We start from the raw sequence: 21,827 nt of genomic DNA, 5'->3' as shown, positions 1-21,827 counted from the left end.
TATATTCCAGTAAAAGAGGCGTATTTTTAACTTAATATTTACCCGCTACAGGGCAGAAAGTGTTGTTTTTGCATTTTGATGAAAAGGTACTGTTTAATTATTTTTTTAAATAAACTAATTATTTTTCAAATGGAGAAAAAACCATCAGGTCTTACTTAAAAAGATCTGTTGCACAGTAAAAAGTTCAGTAAGTGGCTTGATATTTATTTTTAACACATTGTATTATATTTTTAAACTTAAAAAACATTCTCCTGAAAAATCAAGTTTTTTTATTCATGACGTTCTTGAAAGGAGTGAGTGATATGTTAATATGTGACGCGTTTCGTCTTCTTAGGACATTATCAAACAGAGTGTTGACCTAACAAACCTCTATCTATCGTTCCTCGAATAATCATCTTCCCGGATGCGTCGTTTGTTTCTTTTACCCCGAATTCATTTCATACAAAAATAGATCGCATCCATCGTTTCTCTATCACCATTTACCGCATTCATCGTTTGAATTACGCAGCATATTTTATGTATTTTGACTATTTTTTTATATTCTTTTCAATTTTGTTACATTCGATGACAATGTTCCAACGTACGGGATGGAAACTATGGAAAGCTTGTGTGCCGCAAGGTCGGCGGGTACAGCAGGAGAGGTAGGTATAGATGAAGGGGAGCCGCTGGCTGTACCTTCATTTCCAGAAGCGTGCAGACTCCATGAAAGATTGAAAACTTTGTACTACGCACATTCAATAACTGATGCCGAAAAAAATATCATTTGCATAGCTGAAAATATACTGTTGACAAACAGTAAAAACAGTAAAAAACAAATGTCTTATCACATTATGTTTTGAATATTGAAAGCATTAACTTTGTGGATCATATTGATATATTATTTCGAGAAATAAAAATACTTTGTATTCTGATCCACTCACATTTTTACTAACCAACTAGTTTCGGCAACAACCTGTTGCCCTCTTCAGGGTTTTTAGTAATAAATTAAACCCTGAAGAGGGCAACAGGTTGTTGCCGAAACTAGTTGGTTAGTAAAAATGTGAGTGGATCAGAACACAAAGTATTTTTTACTTCTCGAAATAATATAAGTCTATAACGCAATAAAATTTAATATTTTTCATAGCTCTGTTCAGCTATGTATTTTTTTTTAAATAAATACATTTATTTAAAAACTTTACAAAATTAAACGTAAATAAAAACCCTTATCCGCAGCCCATTGGTGCGTAGGGCACTGCTTCATATAAACGCAGTGTTATCTTGATCATTTACACATGAAGGAAAGGCGATCAGCCCTCCGCTTCTGGTACCAGTCAAGGGTAATATTGAATAAATGTTTCAGTTTCATTCACTTATATTTATTTGACCCCCCCGGAAATCGAACCCGGGACCTCCAGAACGGTAGCCGAGCGTGCTGACCATTACACCACGGAGGCGGACAGAATTAAACAACTTTGTTTTAACCACTTTTTTATTATTAGTACACTTTAACCTACTGTTTTCGACAAGAACCTTGCCATCATCAGGGTTTGTTAAATTCTAAATCATTTAAGTACTTATAATTAATTACATTCCCTCACCAAAAACTTCCACACACTCCGTAAAAAAATCCTAAATGTTATTTTTACTATGCATTGCGTAGCGACCCCAAAAAACAACTAATGGAATCACCCAAAAACAGTATGAAGCCGCGCGCGCATACGTAAAGTGGAGCACACACACAAAAAACATTTATTTATATCGAAAACTTGTATTCTTCGTAGCATTGTAACTTAGCAATGGCCATGCAGATTGGGAGGACGGTATCTCCTTGTGTATTGACTCCATAATCCCGCATTCATTGTTTATTTCAAATTTTTTTAAACCCTTATTTGCACCCAATGGTGCATAGGGCGCTGCTTCATATAAACGCATTGTTATCTTGATGGTTTACACATGAAGGAAAGGTGATCAGCCCTCCGCTTCAGGTACCAGTCCAGGGTAATATTGAATAAATAATATAGTGAACAAATCACTTATATTTATTTCAATAGGTCGTTTTAAAAACACGATAGATAGAGGTTTCACTGTATGTATATATATATATATATATATATATATATATATATATATATATATATATATATATATATATATATATATATATATACACACATATATATATAAAATAGTATAAATAATAGTAGCTATTATATTATATATCATTTTAATATTTTTTAAAATAAATAAATTATTTAAAATTCTATAAAATTGTATTTTTGAGAACCTGTGATGTGATGTCGAACGAATGCCAGGCTGAGATAAGCATTATCGATAAAATTAAGGAAGGTGTGTTGGGATGGTTTTGGACATGTGGAACGTATGACTGAGGAAAGAACGGTCAAACAAATTCACGAGGCGAATGTAGTTGGAAAAAGAAGCAGAGGAAGACCGAGAAAAACTCGTCACAGTCAGGCATGTCAAATACTTGAAAGCGGCCGGGTCGGGAGTCGTAATAATCGTAGGGTAGGTATGAGGAGATGCATTGATGTGGAAGAGGCGAAGAATTTTTGCGTGGTTTTCAATCATGGGTAGAACGGCGAAGTGATCACACCAGCCTATGACAGGTCCTAAGCCCTGTAATTACCTGGACGTCCATATTATTCAGTATGTTGAGGTGTCATAAGAAATGTAAAAATAACTCCTATGTGGAGAAAACCTTGTTTTGTGAACAAGTATTTGGACACACTCAAAACGTTGGCAATGTGATGTTCAAGAATAAGTTTGGTAAGTTTAATTGATAAAAAAAAAAAAATATATATATATATATATATATATATATATATATATATATATATATATATATATATATATATAATAATAAAACCCTTATCCGCACCCCAATGGTGCATAGGGCACTGCTTCATATGAACACAGTGTTATCTTGATCATTTACACACGAAGGAAAGGTGACCAGCCCTCCGCTTCAGGTACCAGTCCAGGGTAATATATATATATATATATATATATATATATATATATATATATATATATATATATATATATATATATATATATATATATATATATATATATATATATATATATATATATATATATATATATATATATATACACATATGCACAGTGAAACCATGAATGCGGGATTAGGGAGGTAAATTGGAGTTCTTTATACGAGGCATCACTGTATATAGAATATTTCTATGAACAAGTCCATCAAATAATTGTACATAATTTAGATTTGAATATAAACAATTTTTATGGGAAAAACCCCATTCTGTACAGACTATGGCAGTATACATCACATTCCACAGTTTGAAGATAATTTTAACCCGTAAGCTGCGGATCGCATCTATTGTCGTTTTTTATAGAAGTACCGTTGACTGCGGATCGCATGCATAGTCGTTTTTCAACTTTACATACGTATATCAACACCTATGGATAATTTTTTGCACTTAAATTTGGTTCGAGGCATGGATGAATTAGTTCTCTTTGATTTATTGTCATAAAATATCAAAATTATTTTAATTTAGTGTCAACGTTATCGTGAATACTTCCGGTCGGCTCGTGCTCCGCAGATACGACAGCCGCGTCTTGTATACAGCCGCCATACTTTAGGCCGCGAGTCCGTAAATGTTAATATTTTTGTGTAAATACACCATAAAAACATAATAAGTAAAGTGCATTGTGTACTGTGAACATCTATGATGGATATCCGAAAGTTTCACTACAAAAAATAGGCAAAAATATGCTTTTTTTGTCAAAAATATTGTAATTTAAAATAATCCAGCACGGGACGGAAAGTTTGACACTCGAAATCGAGCAGCTTAGAGGTTAATAAAGCTTTTTATTGTTTTGGTATTTTTGGTAAACATGATGTAATTATAAATAAAACACTTGTTTTTTACCACTTGAGTATAATATTGCGACAACTAGTTTCGGAAGCTACAGACGCTTCCATCTATCAGGGCTTTTTTGCCATGTAACCCGGTGGAACGGCGTTCCGGTACCATTTAAAAAAAAAAAATTCATTTTTGTTATCAATTTGACAAAACAATGTCTGCACTTGCATAATTACAATCTTCTTCTACTACTCTACCATCATGCCGTTTACCGCAGGGGTAGGCAGAAAGGATGGAACGCCACACTCTTTTGTGTTGACATACACTCCTTCGCATCCATACATCTAGTCAAACGTGCCCTCCGATAACGCAGACTTTTGACACCACCAGATTTTAGGTTCTGATTGATCCGGGGTCTTTTTTGGTCGTCCTCGTTCTGTTTTCCCGCTCATATTTTCTTGGTCATTCTCTCGTTATCCATTCGCTCCACATATCCATACCACCGTAAAAAACTCTTCCTAATCTTTTCAGTAATTCCTTGTTAAGGCTTATACTCGTTTCTTATATCGCTCACTCCTTTCAAGAACGTCATAAATCAAAATACGTGATTTTTCAGGAGAACGTTTTTAAAGTTTAAAAATATAACACAATGTATTAAAAATAAATATCAAGCCACTTATTGAACTTTTTACTGTGCAACAGATCTTTTTAGGTAAAACCTGAATGTTTTTTCTCCATTTGAAAAATATTTAGTATATTCAAAAAAATAATTAAACAATACCTTTTTTTCAAAATGCAAAAACAACACTTTCTGCCCTGTAGCGGGTGAATATTAAGTTAAAAATATGCCGCTTTTGCTGGGATATAGTACATTTTCTGGGCATTCCGAAAACGTGCACAACTGAAAATTGTCGATTTTTGATTTGTGACGTTGTTGAAAATAGTGAGCGACAGATGTGATTGACTTACGAAGCCATTTGCAAAAATTATGACATTTTGCGATGGCGTGATTCATTTTGCGACATCCTGTACATATATGTTATTTTAAATATTTATTTTAATATATTTTTAATGTATTGAGAGAAGAGACTTTGAGTTGTGTAATTATTATTCTTAAATAAATTATAAATGTGTATTTTATTTCTTTTCATTACTTCCATTTTGTACCATCCTTTTACGATTCCTGTCTTAGATAATTCCTGTTTTTTTTAAATTACCAAGTGACTCTGAAATCATGTCCCTACTCAGGCTTCAACTTTATAAGTTTCACAGCCTATGCCTACTCGTGAGTGGATTTACTCTTTATGTTTAAAGTTACTATAGTTTCATGTAATTCATGAGTGGAAATTCTAGGCAAAATCACTCGCTGATAATTCTTTTATCCCACAGATGAAATATTATACGAATTACAATTTTCATATAGTTTTATAAATAAGTATCGTAAAATGTCCGCCTCTGAAGTGTAATAGTCAGCACGCTTGACTACTATACTGGAGGTCCCGGGTTCGATTCCCTTGGAGGGGGGATCAAATAAATATAAGTGAATTTTTACTCTAATATTTATTCAATATTACCCTGGACTGGTACCTGAAGCGGAGAGCTGATCACCTTTCCATGTGTGAACAATCAAGATAACACTGCGTTTATATGATGCAGTGCCGTATGCACTATTGGGGTGCGGATAAGGGTTTGAAAAAGATGTATTTTCATCCTTCCCCCCTGGGATTCGAACGCGGGACTTGAAGATGTTCCAATGGTGATATAAGGAAAGGGTGCAAGGCTGAGATGAGCACTATCCAGCAAACTAAGGAAGGCGGCTTGGGATGGTTTGGGAAGGATGAGAGTAGACTGGATGCAGTCGGGATGCCATCTCTCAGTGCGGCAAGACCATGTATGGTAGATATTCCAGTGGTGATATAAGGAAAGGGTGCAAGGCTGAGATGAGCACTATCCAGCAAACTAAGGAAGGCGGCTTGGGATGGTTTGGGCATGTGGAACCAATGAGCGAGAAAAAAAAACAATACCATCTCTTTCATACTTAATTAGTTTTATCAAAAATAATATAAGATAAAATGAAATCACTAAATTATAATCTTTTATCTTACTGTTGATATCTTCAAATTAGTACTGCGGAATAAAAATACACATACCAGGAATTTATATGTATATATATATATATATATATATATATATATATATATATATATATATATATTATATATATATATATATATATATATATATACATATATATATTTATATATATATATATATATATATATATATATATATATATATATATATCGCTCACTCCTTTCAAGAATGTCATAAATTAAAAATTGTCAATTTTCAGTTGTGCATGTTTTCGGAATGCCCAGAAAATGTACTATATCCCAGCAAAAGCGGCATATTTTTAACTTAATATTTACCCGCTACAGGGCAGAAAGTGTTGTTTTTGCATTTTGATGAAAAGGTATTGTTTAATTATTTTTTTAAGTATATTAAATATTTTTAAAGTGGAGAAAAAACATTCAGATTTTACTTAAAAAGATCTATTGCAAAGTAAAAAGTTCAATAAGCGGCTTGATATTTATTTTTAATACATTGTATTATATTTTTAAACTTTAAAAATGTTCTGAAAAATCAAGGTTTTTGATTTATGACGTTCTTGAAAGGAGTGAGCGATATATAAAAGTTTATCCTTAAAATATTTTGTTCAATTATATAATCTCACAGTGCGTCAACAGATAAGATACTGGCTCAGTCTTATTCGTCCCCCATAGGAAAGGTATGTATTTTTACTTCAATCTTGCCACATATTTTAATTTTTTTTTCAAATTCTTCTTCTCCGTCTTATTCCTCATTACTGAGGGTTGTGACCCTTGTGGAAGCAATGCCTCTTCTCCAGTTATCCCTTGCCTGCGCTGCACGTAGCGCTCCAACCACCTTAGCACCATCGGTCCATCGTGTGGGGATCTTCCTCTCCCTCTCTTCCCCTCCAGGCTACCATCACAACCAGTCGTTAAAGGCTGTCCAGGGTAATATTGAATAGATATTAGTGTATTTTAATTAAATTAAACACTTGAATAAGCCACTGAATTGAGTTTTATTTTTATTTACGACTAGTTTCGAAAACGACAATTGTTTTCATCTTCTGGTACAAATTTAAACTAATGAATAAAAATATATTTAGGTGTATATAGAGGTTAATAAATATAGGTAGGGGGGTTAAGGAACAACATTTTTTGTAAAAGGAAACATTGATAATAATGGCCACGTATTTTGAAACCGTAGGTCCGCCTCCGTAGTGTAATGGTCAGCACGCTCGGCTACCGTACTGGAGGTCCCGGGTTCGATTCCCAGGGAGGGTCGAATAAATATAAGTGATTATATTTATTCAATATTACCCTGGACCGCTACCTGAAGCGGAGGGCTGATCACCTTTCCTTCACGTGTTAATGATCAAGATAACACTGCGTTTATATGATGCAGTGCCCTATGCACCATCGGGTGCGGACGAGGGTTTGAGAAATTCACTGTAGACGTGCAGTAGTGCCGCATTCGATGCGGCAGTCTATGATATTGTGCGGGAACAATGCCGCGATGGCTCTCGGCAGAGAAGGTTGGGCGGGAAGTGAGCGTTTATATGATGCAGTACCCTATGCACCATTGGGGTGCGGATAAGGGTTTGAATTAATGAATTTTGAAACAGTATATTATTAATTATTGTTTTATCCGAATTAAATTTTTTATGTATTTCTAAATTTTCTAAATTATTCATGACTTGACCTTTATTTGTAACAGAGTGTAATAATTTAAGTGTATGAGGGTCGATTGAGTGGTTAGTTTCCACGATATGACTTGCGAATTCCGAAAAATAATCACTTGTTAGACCACGGCGATGTTCTCCAATTCTAATTCTTAGACTTCTCGCAGTTTGGCCGGTATATTTTTTATCGCGGTCGCCGCAAGAAATTTCACAAATACCGCTTCTATCTAATATGTTGACTTTTGATTTTGAGTGTCCAAGAATTTGACCCAAGTTGTTACTCGTATAATACGCAGGTTGGATAATAATAATAAAATAAAACCTTTATCCGCACCCCAATGGTGCATAGGGCACTGCGTCATATAAACGCAGTGTTATCTTGATCGTTTACACATGAAGGAGAGGTGATCAGCCCTCCGCTTCAGGTACCAACATCTGCAGGCTACAACATCTGCAATGGGCAAAGTGATCTTACCAGCTCGCAACCAACGCACTAAATTTGGCGAGCGTGCCTTTGCTGTTGCAGGACCGACGGCGTGGAATGCTCTTCCACCAATGGTTAGAAATAGTGAGAGTGAGATGATCTTTAGAAAAAGACTAAAAACACATTTGTTTGCTAAATCATTTCCACCATAATATTTTCCCCAATTCATTCACCGTGAAGCGCCCTTGAGGTATTTTTTTACTAAAATGGCGCTATATAAGTTATCCAATTTTATTATTATTATTATTACCAGTCCAGGGTAATATTGAATAAATATGACAGTGAAAAAATCACTTATATTTATTTTACCCCCCTTGGGAATCGAACCCGGGACCTCCTGAATGGTAGCCGAGCGTGCTGACCATTACACTACGGAGGCGGACAGGTTGGATATGAGAGGGTAATAGTTTAGAAACCAGCTTAGCTATTAATCCAGTATGGAGGATTTTGTACCAATATTTATTTTTTGATTCTTTGTTGCGTGCTGAGTATAGTATTCAGTGGATTATTCATGAGTTTAATTTAATTAAAATAATCAAGTCATTCCACAAAGTTAATGCCGAATCAATAAATAATATAATATTAGCGTAAATCAATCACTTATATTTATTTGACCCCCCTGGGAATCCAGCCCGGGACCACCACAACGGAAGCCGAGCGTGCTGACCATTACACTACGGAGCCGGACAAAAATCATTAGATGCATATATATATATATATATATATATATATATATATATATATATATATATATATATATATATATATATATATATATATATATATATATATATATATATAAATATATATATATATATATATATATATATATATATATATATATATATATATATATATATATATATATATATATATATATATATATATATAATAATAATAAAACCCTTATCCGCACCCCAACGGTGCATAGGGCACTGTGTCATATTAACGCAGTGTTATCTTAATCGTTTACACATGAAGGAAAGGTTATCAGCCCTCCGCTTCAGGTACCAGTCCATGGTAATATTGAATAAATATGACAGTGAAAAAATCACTTATATTTATTTTACCCTTCTTGGGAATCGAACCCGGGACCTCCAGAATGGTAGCCGAGCGTGATGACCATTACACTACGGAGGCGGACAAAATATATATATATATATATATATATATATATATATATATATATATATATAACGTGGTAATATTTTCCTTTTGAAAATTAAGTGTAAATAATATGTAAAGTGGGTGTATAATAATAAAATAAACAATGTGTTGCTTTGTAATCAAAGAAATGACAATAAAAGTTTATTCTTAATTAATCTTTATAATAATTTTTATATCTATCTATCTATCTATCTGATTCTGACAGTTAACAATATTATCGGAAGTCTTTTGTTTAATTCTGTGCGACGCATGCGACATCTGGTGGTGTTTTAAGTAGGTACTATTTGTAAGTAGGTACTTAATAAAATGTATAGGTAGATACCTAGTTATTTTATTACCTATTATTTTATTATATATATATATATATATATATATATATATATATATATATATATATATATATATATATATATATATATATATATATATATTATATATATTTTTATTATTATTTCTGTTTATTTTTAGAGGTGTCCATTTTTCCAAACGGCTTTGAAACGGTCCAGCTATGAACGCATGTGAGTCATTTTCTTTCATATAATTCTAATTCGTAAATTATCAAAATAACTTATTTTGTTCACAAATGATTATCGGTTTGTGGTCCCTTGGTTAGCGTCCTGGACTATGAGCAAGAGTTTCTGGGTTCGAGTCCAAAGTGTACAAAGGGCAAATATAAACGCAGTGTTATATTGATCATTAACACATGAAGCAAAGGCGATCAGCCCTCCTGTAAAAAATTATAAGATAGTTTCTTTTTATTTATCAAATGAATTCTATAATTTATTGACATCTCATCAAAGATGAAGAAGAATATGGAAGTCTGGGCATTTACGGGGCTGACGACCGTCATAGGCTGGTTTAAGTGATCACTTTACACACGTGTAACATTCACCAATTCTACCCATTATTGACAACCACACTACTCAAATTCTTGGAAGTTCTATATATATATGAACCAATTTAGAAACCTTGTTCTTGAATCACTAGAACTTCACTAGAGACATCTATTGGTGAGATGTAAAGAAGCTTTTTACTAAGCAGAAACTCTTATATTATATCTTAAACTCTCATATCTTTGATGAGATGTCAAAAAATAATATGAAAATAACTCCTGTAATTGGAGATAATCCAGATTTTGTGAACAAGTATTTGGACACACTCAAAATGTTGTAAATGAATTCTAATTTTATTTACATCCATATGATAATATTATTTACATACTTATCAACACTATGTGTTATATAATGTTTTAATAAGAGGGAAAGCGTCACATATTAACATATATCGCTCACTCCTTTCAAGAACGTCATAAATCAAAAATCGTCAATTTTCAGTTGTGCATGTTTTCAGAATGCCCAGAAAATGTACTTTATCCCAGCAAAAGCGGCATATTTTTAACTTAATATTTACCCGCTACAGGGCAGAAAGTGTTGTTTTCGCATTTTGAAGAAAAGGTATTGTTTAATTATTTTTTTAAATATACTAAATATTTTTCAAATGGAGAAAAAAACCTTCAGGTTTTACCTAAAAAGATCTGTTGCACAGTAAAAAGTTCAATAAGTGGCTTGATATTTATTATCAATACATTTTATTATATTTTTAAAGTGTAAAAACGATCGCCTGAAAAATCAAGTTTTTTTGATATATGACGTTGTTGAAAGGAGTGAGCGATATATGTAAATAAAAGTAGAATTCAATCCAATAACCTTGTTTAAATTTTGATATATAATAATAATAATAAAACCCTTACCGCACCCCAATGGTGCATAGCAATGCAATGGCACTACTTCATAGAATTGCAGTGTTATCTCGATCGTTTACACATGAAGGAAAGGTGATCAGCCCTCCGCTTCAGGTACCAGTCCAGGGTAATATTGAATAAATATTAGAGTGAAAAAATCACTTATATTTATTAAACCCCCCTGGGAATCAAACCCGGAACCTCCAGAACGGTAGCCGAGCATGCTGACCATTACACTACGGAGGCGGACAAATTTTGATGTATACTACCCAAAAATTTAGTTTGTTTTGAATGCTATGATGTGATTTGAATGGTATGAATTTTGTTGAGTAATATATCCAAAATAAAACAAGGTTTGTTGGATTGAATTCTACATTTATGTATATTGTAGTCATACAGGAGAAAGTGACCAAGTGCATTTTTTTTACAAAAATGTGATCATTGACTTTTTGATATCTTACTAGTTTAATATTGCCCTGAAAACCGTCCCAAAGCATTTTAAACTTGGAAGTATAATATATTGACTTGGTAAAAATGACTAACTGCATTGATGTTTATTTTGTTGCCAAGCAAAGGTGACTTAAATGGCCCTCCTGAACATTTTACGTTTTGTTAGTTGGTCACTTTCTCCTGTACGACTACGATATGTTAATACGTGACGCGTATCGTCTTCTTAGGACATTATCAAACACATCATGTGTATGAATATGTCATATTATTATGATGTAAACCTGGCGCAATCAGGTATGCATATGTTATTACGATGTAATTCCCGTGCGGGCAGTGAGTCTGGAGCGGCTGCTGGTGTCGGAGCACTACACGAGCCTGACCTGCGAGGTGAAGTGCGCCTGCGGGGGCTACCTGCACCCGCCCATCAGGCTGTGCGCCAAGGGCCACGGGGCCTGCAAGCGCTGCCGGCGCTCCTCCCAGCGGTGCCCCACATGCCAGGTTGGTAACGCGGACAGCAGTCATGTGATAATTCACCAACCAAATTCACCTCATAAATTTGTTTTATTATTCTATCTTCACTCATTCGATCCTTCCTTAGTTTGCTGGATAGTGCTCATCTCAGCCTTGCACTCTTTCCTTATATCACCATTGGAACATCTACCATACATGGTCTTGCCGCACTGAGAGATGGCATCCCGACTGCATCCAGTCTACTCTCATCCTTCCCAAACCATCCCAAGCCGCCTTCCTTAGTTTGCTGGATAGTGCTCATCTCAGCCTTGCACCCTTTCCTTATATCACCATTGGAACATCTACCATACATGGTCTTGCCGCACTGAGAGATGGCATCCCGACTGCATCCAGTCTACTCTCATCCTTCCCAAACCATCCCAAGCCGCCTTCCTTAGTTTGCTGGATAGTGCTCATCTCAGCCTTGCACCCTTTCCTTATATCACCATTGGAACATCTACCATACATGGTCTTGCCGCACTGAGAGATGGCATCCCGACTGCATCCAGTCTACTCTCATCCTTCCCAAACCATCCCAAGCCGCCTTCCTTAGTTTGCTGGATAGTGCTCATCTCAGCCTTGCACCCTTTCCTTATATTACCATTGGAACATCTACCATACATGATCTTGCTGCATTGAGAGATCGCATTCCGACTGCATTCAGTCCTCCTTTTGCCAACTCCATGCTTCACTTCCATACATTAGAGTTGACTCCATTGTGTACTGCCTTGTAGTCTATGTGCGTTTCCATAAAGTGTGTTTACTGTGATTTGTTTTTACCATTCTTTCATTTATATGTATATTCTTTTTCTTCTTTTGCCATATCAGCTCCCTATATGGAGCATATGGAGTCGACAAACTGTCTGTCGGCCGCCAGCTCTCTTGCGTCCTTCCAAATCAGGTCAGCGTCCCGAAGTTCACACGAGAACTGCTGTCAAATTGTCAGCAGTGGTCGTCGCGAACCTGATGCCTTGTAAAGGAGGCAAGCTCCATGGCGGCTCTCGGGAGGCATGCGGAGTACACGGCCAAGCCAACTGAATCGCCTTTTCTCGACGACAATTGTGACTAAGACTTGCTGCGTCCTACGCCTTATCTCTGCAAAAAATATTGTGACGACCATTGTACCGCAAACTTTTTCCATTCAAGGTACACTTACCAAATTAAGAAATTTCAGAGGTGCATATTTACCATATTATGGCAACATATTTAACATATTATGTTTTATGCTAAATGTGAGCCTACGTAACTGATCACTGGCAATCAAAATTTGGAGCAATAGTGTTATTTTTACAAAACTAGACTTTTTTCCGCAGCACACCAACTCAATCAGTGTGCCGCGGCACACTGGTGTACCGTGGTGATTAGGCACACTCGTGGTGGAACAATGGTATAATAATAATAGTAAAACCCATATCCGCACCCCAATGATGCATAGGGCACTGCGTCATACAAACGCAGTGTTATCTTGATCGTTTACACATGAAGGAAATGTGATCAGCCCTCCGCTTCAGGTACCAGTCCAGGGTAATAATATTGAACAAATATTACAGTGAAATAATCACTTATATTTGTTTTACCCCCCTTGGGAATCGAACCCGGGACCTCCAGAACGGTAGCCGAGCGTGCTGACCATTACACTACGGAGGCGGACATATGGTATAGACAATAATATTACGAATTTTCTGCGTCCTACGCCTTATCTCTTCAAAAATATTGTATCAAAAGTAATATTGGGAATTTCACTTTAGGAGGAGTTCACGGACACTCGGAGCGTGGCCTTGGAGGCCCTGGTGGAGAAGCTGCAGTTCCCGTGCCCCCACGCGGGCTGCAGCATCACCAGCGCGCTGCGAGACCTCGACACGCACACCAGCGACTGCAACATGCGCCCCACCGGCTGCTTCATGGCCAAAGTCTACTGTAACTACCAGTCATCCTTCACGCACCACCCTCAATCGCGGACCACTCTCTCCCTCTGCTTTAAAATGTTCTTCATAGCCCCAATGTACATGAATGCCTTGTACCTTTCCCATGCGCCCCACCGGCTGCTTCATGGCCAAAGTCTACTGTAACTACCAGTCATCCTTCACGCACCACCCTCAATCACGGACCACTCTCTCTCTGCTTTATAATTTGCACCAGAATGCCTTACACCTTTCCTATCATGGTCATCTGTTGGGGGCTACCTCAGGAAGCCGTCACTGGGATAGTCCGAAAAATACACATTATTTTCATTTTCAATTTATTTATTTCAATTAATATATACATGACAGCCGTGTCATATGTCCGCCTCCATAGTGTAATGGTCAGCACGCTCGGCTACCGTTCTGGAGGTCCTGGGTTCGATTCCCAAGGGGGGTCAAATAAATATAAGTGATTTTTGCACTGTAATATTTATTCAATATTACCCTGGACTGGTACCTGAAGCGGAGGGCTGATCACCTTCCCTTCATGTGTAAAAGATCAAGATAACACTGCGTTTATATGACGCAGTGCCCTATGCACCATTGGGGTGCGGATAAGGGTTTTATTTTATTTTTTATAATATATACATTACAAACTATAAAAAAATTAAATTATATACATTAAAAATACATTAAAATAAAATATATGCAAGAACTATTGCTAAAGGTGTAGAAGAATTCCGCTTCGGAAAACTCCTTCAGACACATGGAACAGATCGATATCCAATGAGATATTGTTCAACATAGCGGTAGCTCTTCCTACAGGCATAACCATCGGCAGGTAGGTCCTGCGTATAGGAATGGGAAACTATCTATATCGATGCTGTCTCAGGTATTATCTGGGATGCTGACGGAAAGGTCATACACTGTTGTCCCAACATCCGAGGAGCAGTCTGACCTCCATCCTGGACCACTCTCTCTCTGCTTTAAAATGTTCTCTACAACTCTAATGCACCAGAATGTCTTGTATTTTTCTGATCATGGTCTATCCACTTTCCATTTACACAACCCTCAATCATGGAAAACTCTCTCTCTGCTTTAAAATATTCTCTACAACCCTAATGCACCAGAATGTCTTGTATTTTTCTGATCATGGTCTATCCACTTTCCATTTACACAACCCTCAATCATGGAAAACTCTCTCTCTGCTTTAAAATATTCTCTACAACCCTAATGCAGCTGAATCTCTTGTACTTTTCCCACTATGGTCATCTGTAGGGGGCTACCTCAGGAAGCTGTCACTGGGATAGTCCGGGCAATGCACATTATCCGGGAAGAGCTTCTCGCTTACGGAAAGGTTACATACTGCTGTCCCAACACTCGGAGAGTAGTCTGACCTCCATTCTTGACCACTCTCTCTCTCTGTTTTATAATATTCTTCATAACCCCAATGCCTTGTATGTCTTGTATCTTTCTGATAATAGTCTATTTAATTCTCCAAAGAGAACACCTTCCATTCCTCCACATAACACATCATCCTTCAGTCATTCCTGCACTGGACCAGCCCGCATCTCCACACCGAGAGAGCGCCTTCTCTGCACACCTTCAGGAGACTATCTCTATCCTCGGAACCTTTACTGTCCACATCTGTTACCTTGATCTTTTTCCATTTGAGTCACATTTATTTCTAAAACTAACTAACTAACTAACCATCACGCTAACTAACCATCCGCAGGGGTAGGCAGAGAGAATAGAACGCCACACCACTCTGTATTTGCAAACATTCTTCGCCTCTTCCACATTCATGCATCTCCTCATACATACCCGCCGATTGTTACGACTCCTAACCTGACCACTTTCAAGTATTTGGCATACCTGATCGTGCCATGTTTTTCTCGGTCTTCCTCTGCTTCTTTTCCCGCTAACATTCGCCTCATAAATTTGTTTTACCGTTCTTTCCTCACTCGTTCGTTCCACATGTCCAAACCATCTCAACACGCCTTTCTTAATTTTATCGATAATGCTTTTCTCAGCTTTGCATTCCTTCCTTATTTCACTATTCGCACATCTATCATACATCGTTTTGTCGCACATTCTTCTGAGAGATGGCATTTCGACTGCATTCAGTTTACTTTCATCCTTCTTTTGCCAACTCCATGTTTCACTTCCATACAATAGAGTTGGAACCAGGACTCCGTTGTGCACTGCCAGTTTAGCTTCCGCTGATAGGTATTCTAAGTGTAATAATAATAATAATGATATTTTCATATAACTTATATAGCGCCGTTTTCGTTAAGTACTACCTCAAGGGCGCTTCACTGAATTGGAGAAAAGGAGGTAGTGAAAATGATTTAGCACAAAAATGCCTTTTTAGTATTTTTCTTCTTCAGATAAGCGGAGGCAGATAAGTGCCTGATCAACTGGTGAAAAATCGAAGTATCTGATGTCCAAACCATCTCAACACGCCTTTCTTAATTTTATCGATAATGCTTATTCCTTATTCTCGGTAAGGGAAAAGACCAGGGAAAAACGAATATCTTGGTTGATTGATATCAAGATTTGTCACAAAGTTCATTCCACTAATGTCCATGTTCCCAGCGGAGGGCTGCGATTGGGTGGGCCAGGCGGCCGAGTGGCTGGAGCACTGCGCGGAGGCGCATCCCGAGCACGTCACGGAGCTGCCCTTCGTGACCTTCTGCGGGCCCTGGACGCCCAAGGCGCGCAGCCCCGTCATGCGCTACCACCTGCTCCGCTGCTTCGAGAGGGTCTTCAACGTCTACCAGATATACGACGCCAAGTCGGGTAAGGAGGTTCTAGACCTATGTCTCTCTACTAGTGCCTCTCTAGCAGTAACATATTAACACACCAAGGACGACTAAGGACGATTCGATAATTGTGTACATATAGTTCGGACCTCAACAAAGACATTGGTACATATTATTCATATGAAAACATCGGATAATTCCTTCTTTTCTGCCTTTAAAATGAGTCCGACGCAGAAGGTAAGAATACCCTTCCCGTCCTTAGGCATCAATCCACCCAACGCGAACAAATACCTTTCCTGTCCTTAGGACGTTTGTGCACTGCACAGAATTTTACCGTCCCGCACTTCAGTTAGCGTGATAAAACTTGATTGGCTTGTGCTTTTGTCCATCTTTGTTTGGTGATCCGTGTGCGTATTCACGCACATCAGTGCGTGAACACGCTATGTGTAAATTAGATCACGCTAAACTGTCATAGTCGCTTTTATTTTTTAAATTCAGACAGCTGGACGGTAATATTTTGTGTAGGGCGATGTAAGGTTGACATTGTGTACATATAGTTAAGACTTTATTTATTGTTTGGGCATTAACTTTGTGGTAAGACATGTTACAATGATTAAAGAAAACACTTGTTTTTTACCACTTGAGTTTATTATAGACTATTTTATTATACAGACATATACATATTAATTTATTATTAGATTAAAACCAATATTTTTAGCTTTTCCACTTTTTTATTTGACCAGCGACCGGGTTTCGTCGTTACCGACATCATCAGACTGGTGAGAGGCTATACAAATTGTTATGTTATATATAAAAGAAGGCAGGAGTTGATAACCATGATTTGATATAATTTTATGAGAAATTAATTTAATTTGAGTGAATTTAAGTATTGTATGATATTAAAAATATTTTTTATAAAGGTTTTTTTGTATTGAAAGCACGATTTTTCAATACAAAAAAAACCTTTATAAAAAATATTTTAAATATCATACAATACTTAAATTCACTCAAATTAAATTAATTTCTCATAAAATTATATCAAATCATGGTTATCAACTCCTGCCTTCTTTTATATATAACATAACAATTTGTATAGCCTCTCACCAGTCTGATGATGTCGGTAACGACGAAACCCGGTCGTTGGTCAAATAAAAAAGTGGAAAAGCTAAAAATATTGGTTTTAATCTAATAATAAATTAAAAATGCAATTCCATCACCAAGTGTCAGTGGATAATATAAATCTATATACATATTATATTATTTTATTATATTTTATTAAATTTTATTATATTTATTTTATTATACAGACCTGAATGATGGAAGTTTAACTTCTGAAAGATGTAGTCTATAATAAAACTCAAGTGGTAAAAAACAAGTATTTTCTTTAATCATTGTAGTTAAGACTTTAAAAGCCTATGACCGTCGTCAGCCCCGTAAATGCCCAGACTTCCATATTCTTCTTCATCTTAATAATAAAAATATGTTTTGAATATTGAAAGCATTAACTTTGTGGATCATATTGATATATTATTTCGAGAAATAAAAAGACTTTGTGTTTTGATCCACTCACATTTTTATAATCGACTAGTTTCGGCAACAACCTGTTGCCCTCTTCAGGGTTTAATTTATGACTAGAAACTATTTGGTTGGTAAAAATGTGAGTGGATCAAAACACAAAGTCTTTTTATTTCTCGAAATAATATATAATAATAATATAGTTTATTATTTTTTGACATCTCATCAAAGATGACGAAGAATATGGAAGCCTGGGCATTTACGGGGCTGACGACCGTCATCGGCTGGTTTAAGTGATCACTTTACACACGTGTAACATTCACCAATTCTACCCATTATTGACAACCACACTACTCAAATTCTTGGAAGTTCTATATATATGAACCAATTTAGAAACCTTGTTCTTGAATCAATAGAACTTCACTAGAGACAATCTATTGGTGAGATGTAAAGAAGCTTTTTATTTAGCAGAAACTCTTATATTAATATGAAAATAACTCCTGTAATTGGAGATAATCCAGATTTTGTGAACAAGTATTTGGACACACTCAAAATGTTGTAAATAATATGGTTTACTTAAAATGATTTAATTTTGGTTCAGGCAAGATGATGTGGTCGGTGGTGATGACAGGAGATTCCAGTGAAGAACCGAGTCCGTTCTACTTCGACTTGTCCCTATACAATCCGGACGACCTAACCAGAAAAATCAGCTTCAGGTATTTTAACCTTTTAAACGCGTTAACTTTGTTCCTAAGACACGCTCGTATTTTGTATTTTGTATTTTGCCGTTTTTTTAATGATTACTTTTATCATGTATTTAGTTATGAAACGATTTATTTTCCTAAACAAAAACGTTCAATGGGATTCATTGTGCCTTTTTGGTACTCTATAATACACTCGTGTCACATTATTCTTGAAATATATCGTACTATAAACAAATAAGATCGTAACATAAATAAATCAAAGCACGCATCGTGTGTCACTCTTACCCACTGGCGATGCGTAGCGTCGAGAGTGAGACAGATATAGGGCACGATTATGGCGCGGACTAATTACCGACCGCAAGAAAAATCAGGGATCTGTTGTTTTATTTATCCTTGTGATGTTACAAATTATTAGTCAGATATTTCAACAGATGTCATAAGGCCGAGGATTGACGTATTATTTTATCCAAAGTTCCACACCATGAAAAAATCCCTCCAAGTTGAACTGAGGTTGGAAACTTGGAGCAAAGTGAAAACACAAACGCTTATGTCAGCCGCGTATAGGGCATGTCTTGTTAAAACACATACGCTTATGCGAGCCGCGTGGATCCGGTTAACCCTGCCTTCCCGGTGTTGTGTACCTAGTACACATTGCTTCTAACAACCATAATATCTCTATATATATAGTAAATACAAGGCTAAGATTTTAGGTATTCTTCCATAACATATTTACGCATAAATAACTAACTAACCATCACGCCGCTTCCCCGCAGGGGTAGGCAGAGAGAATAGAGCGCCACACACCACTCTGTCCTTGCAAACATTCTTCGCCTCATGCATCTCCTCATACATACCCGCCGATTGTTACGACTCCTAACCTGACCGCTTTCAAGTATTTGGCATACCTGATCGTGCCATGTTTTTCTCGGTCTTCCTCTGCTTCTTTTCCCGCTAACATTCGCCTCATAAATTTGTTTTACCATTATTTCCTCACTCATTCGTTCTACATGTCCAAACCATCTCAACACACCTTTCTTAATTTTATGGATAATGCTTATCTCAGCTTTGCATTCCTTCCTTATTTCACTATTCGCACATCTATCATACATCGTTTTGTCACACATTCTTCTGAGAGATCGCATTTCGACTGCATTCGAACTGCATTCATACGCATTCATTTAAATATAATATTAATAATAATCACAATTTATGGGGTACATCAGAGGTATTATATATATAAACAGCGCGTGAAGAGTGTGCGGGAACCGCGACACTGTATTCGCATCTCGCTCTTGCATACTTGCACTGCGCAGGCGCAAAGAGCTCAAAGCTCAATGTTCTCAGTCTTCTCCGCTAGCGGCAGTAACTCTTGGGCTTGCTAGACACTACTACTAGAGTGGATCTATGCTTGTTCCGTGAACGCTACCAGATGTTTTTTTAATGTTTTCAGAAAATAAATCTAAATCATTATAATTTTTAATTTCATATATCGTAGTCGTACAGGAGAAAGTGATCAACTGACAAAACGTAAAATGTTCAGGAAGGCCGTTCAATTCACTTTTGCTTGGCAACAAAATAAACATTAATGCAGTTAGTCATTTTTAACAAGTCAATATATTATACTTCTAAGTTTAAAATCCTTTGGGATGTTTTTCAGGGCAATATTAAGCTAGTAAGATATCAAATAGTCAATGATCACGTTTCTGTAAATAAATGCACTTGGTCACTTTCTCCTGTATGACTACGATATAATTAATTAAGGGGATTGTATGCTACGAATGTGCGTATTTTTCCCATTCAAAAAGGCTTATTTTTCATTGTGTAATGACTACCCAACACCGGAATGCGCGTTTTTATTTTAACACCGTAAGGTAAAAGTTTGTCCGCCTCCGTAGTGAATGGTCAGCACGCTCGGCTACCGTTCCGAAGGTCCCGGGTTCGATTCCCAGGGGGGGTCAAATAAATATAAGTGATTTTTTCACTCTAATATTAGGGTAATATTGAATAAATATTTATTCAATATTACCCTGGACTGGTACTTGAAGCGGAGGGCTGATTGCCTTTCCTTCGTGTGTCAACGATCAAGATAGCACTGTGTTTATAATGCAGTGCCCTATGCACCAGTGCGGTGCGGAAAAGAGTTTGAATGAAAGGGAAAAGTTAAAGAAAACACCTTTTTCTTATACCAAAGGTTTTCAAATTGTTTTCATTGGCATTCAGTCCACTCACATCCGACTCAGAATCACTATTTTCACATTATTTTTTGACATCTCATCAAAGATGAAGAAGAATATGAAAGTCTGGGCATTTACGGGGCTGACGACCGTCATAGGCTGGTTTAAGTGATCACTTTACATACGTGTAACATTCACCAATTCTACCCATTATTGACAACCACACTATGTACTCAAATTCTTGGAAGTTCTATATATATGAACCAATTTAGAAACATTGTTCTTGAATCACTAGAACTTCACTAGAGACATCTATTGGTGAGATGTAAAGAAGCTTTTTATTAAGCAGAAACTCTTATATTAATTTTCACACTTATTTCTAGGCAATCTTGCAAGAACGGCAACGAGATGGACATCCTGGACTCGAGCCAGAACGTGCTGCTGCCTCTGGAGCAGATCCTCTACATGCTGGACCGAGACAGGAACCTGCACTTCTACCTCAAAATCAACGAGAAGTCCAACTTGCTCGACCAAGAGCTGGGAACTCCGGAGCCCGCCAAGCCGTCTGATGAACCGGCCACAATCTACATCCAATAAAACCGCATCACCGCAATTTTTATCTGTCTATATTTATTCAATTCTTCTTCTTCAAACCCTCATCCGCACCCGATGGTGCATAGGGCACTGCATCATATAAACGCAGTGTTATCTTGATCATTAACACACAAAGGAAGGGGGGTGATCAGTCCTCCGCTTCAGGTACTAGTACGGAGGCGGACTTTGAAGTAGTATAATAGGAAAATGACAC

The 21,827-nt window shown here is 36.7% G+C and overlaps 1 protein-coding gene across 1 annotated transcript; it reads left to right on the top strand.

Annotated features, from left to right (window-relative positions):
* The first annotated feature begins 9,725 nt into the window (after nucleotides 1-9,725).
* On the top strand, nucleotides 9,726-21,819 carry LOC148301617 (uncharacterized). The gene is made up of 6 exons (XM_088272958.1): nucleotides 9,726-9,777; nucleotides 11,785-11,948; nucleotides 13,709-13,877; nucleotides 16,460-16,663; nucleotides 18,743-18,857; nucleotides 21,403-21,819. Exons 1-6 carry the CDS (start codon nucleotides 9,768-9,770, stop codon nucleotides 21,614-21,616), a joined length of 876 nt encoding a protein of 291 aa, XP_088129084.1. The 5' UTR covers nucleotides 9,726-9,767; the 3' UTR covers nucleotides 21,617-21,819.
* The last annotated feature ends 8 nt before the right edge of the window (nucleotides 21,820-21,827 follow it).

The sequence above is a fragment of the Brachycentrus maculatus genome, unplaced genomic scaffold, assembly GCF_059751285.1.
Source record: "Brachycentrus maculatus isolate JH-2025_06_01 unplaced genomic scaffold, ASM5975128v1 h1tg000534l, whole genome shotgun sequence".
Classification (NCBI taxonomy): Eukaryota; Metazoa; Arthropoda; class Insecta; order Trichoptera; family Brachycentridae; genus Brachycentrus; species Brachycentrus maculatus.
The sequence above is the reverse complement of the archived record's forward strand: the minus strand, read 5'-3'. Positions and strand labels throughout refer to the sequence as shown.

Coding starts and splice junctions, on each gene's coding strand:
- LOC148301617 (XM_088272958.1), top strand. Junction 13,878..16,459: donor CTTCATGGCCAAAGTCTACT/GTAACTACCAGT, acceptor CCATGTTCCCAG/CGGAGGGCTGCGATTGGGTG. Junction 18,858..21,402: donor ACCAGAAAAATCAGCTTCAG/GTATTTTAACCT, acceptor ACTTATTTCTAG/GCAATCTTGCAAGAACGGCA.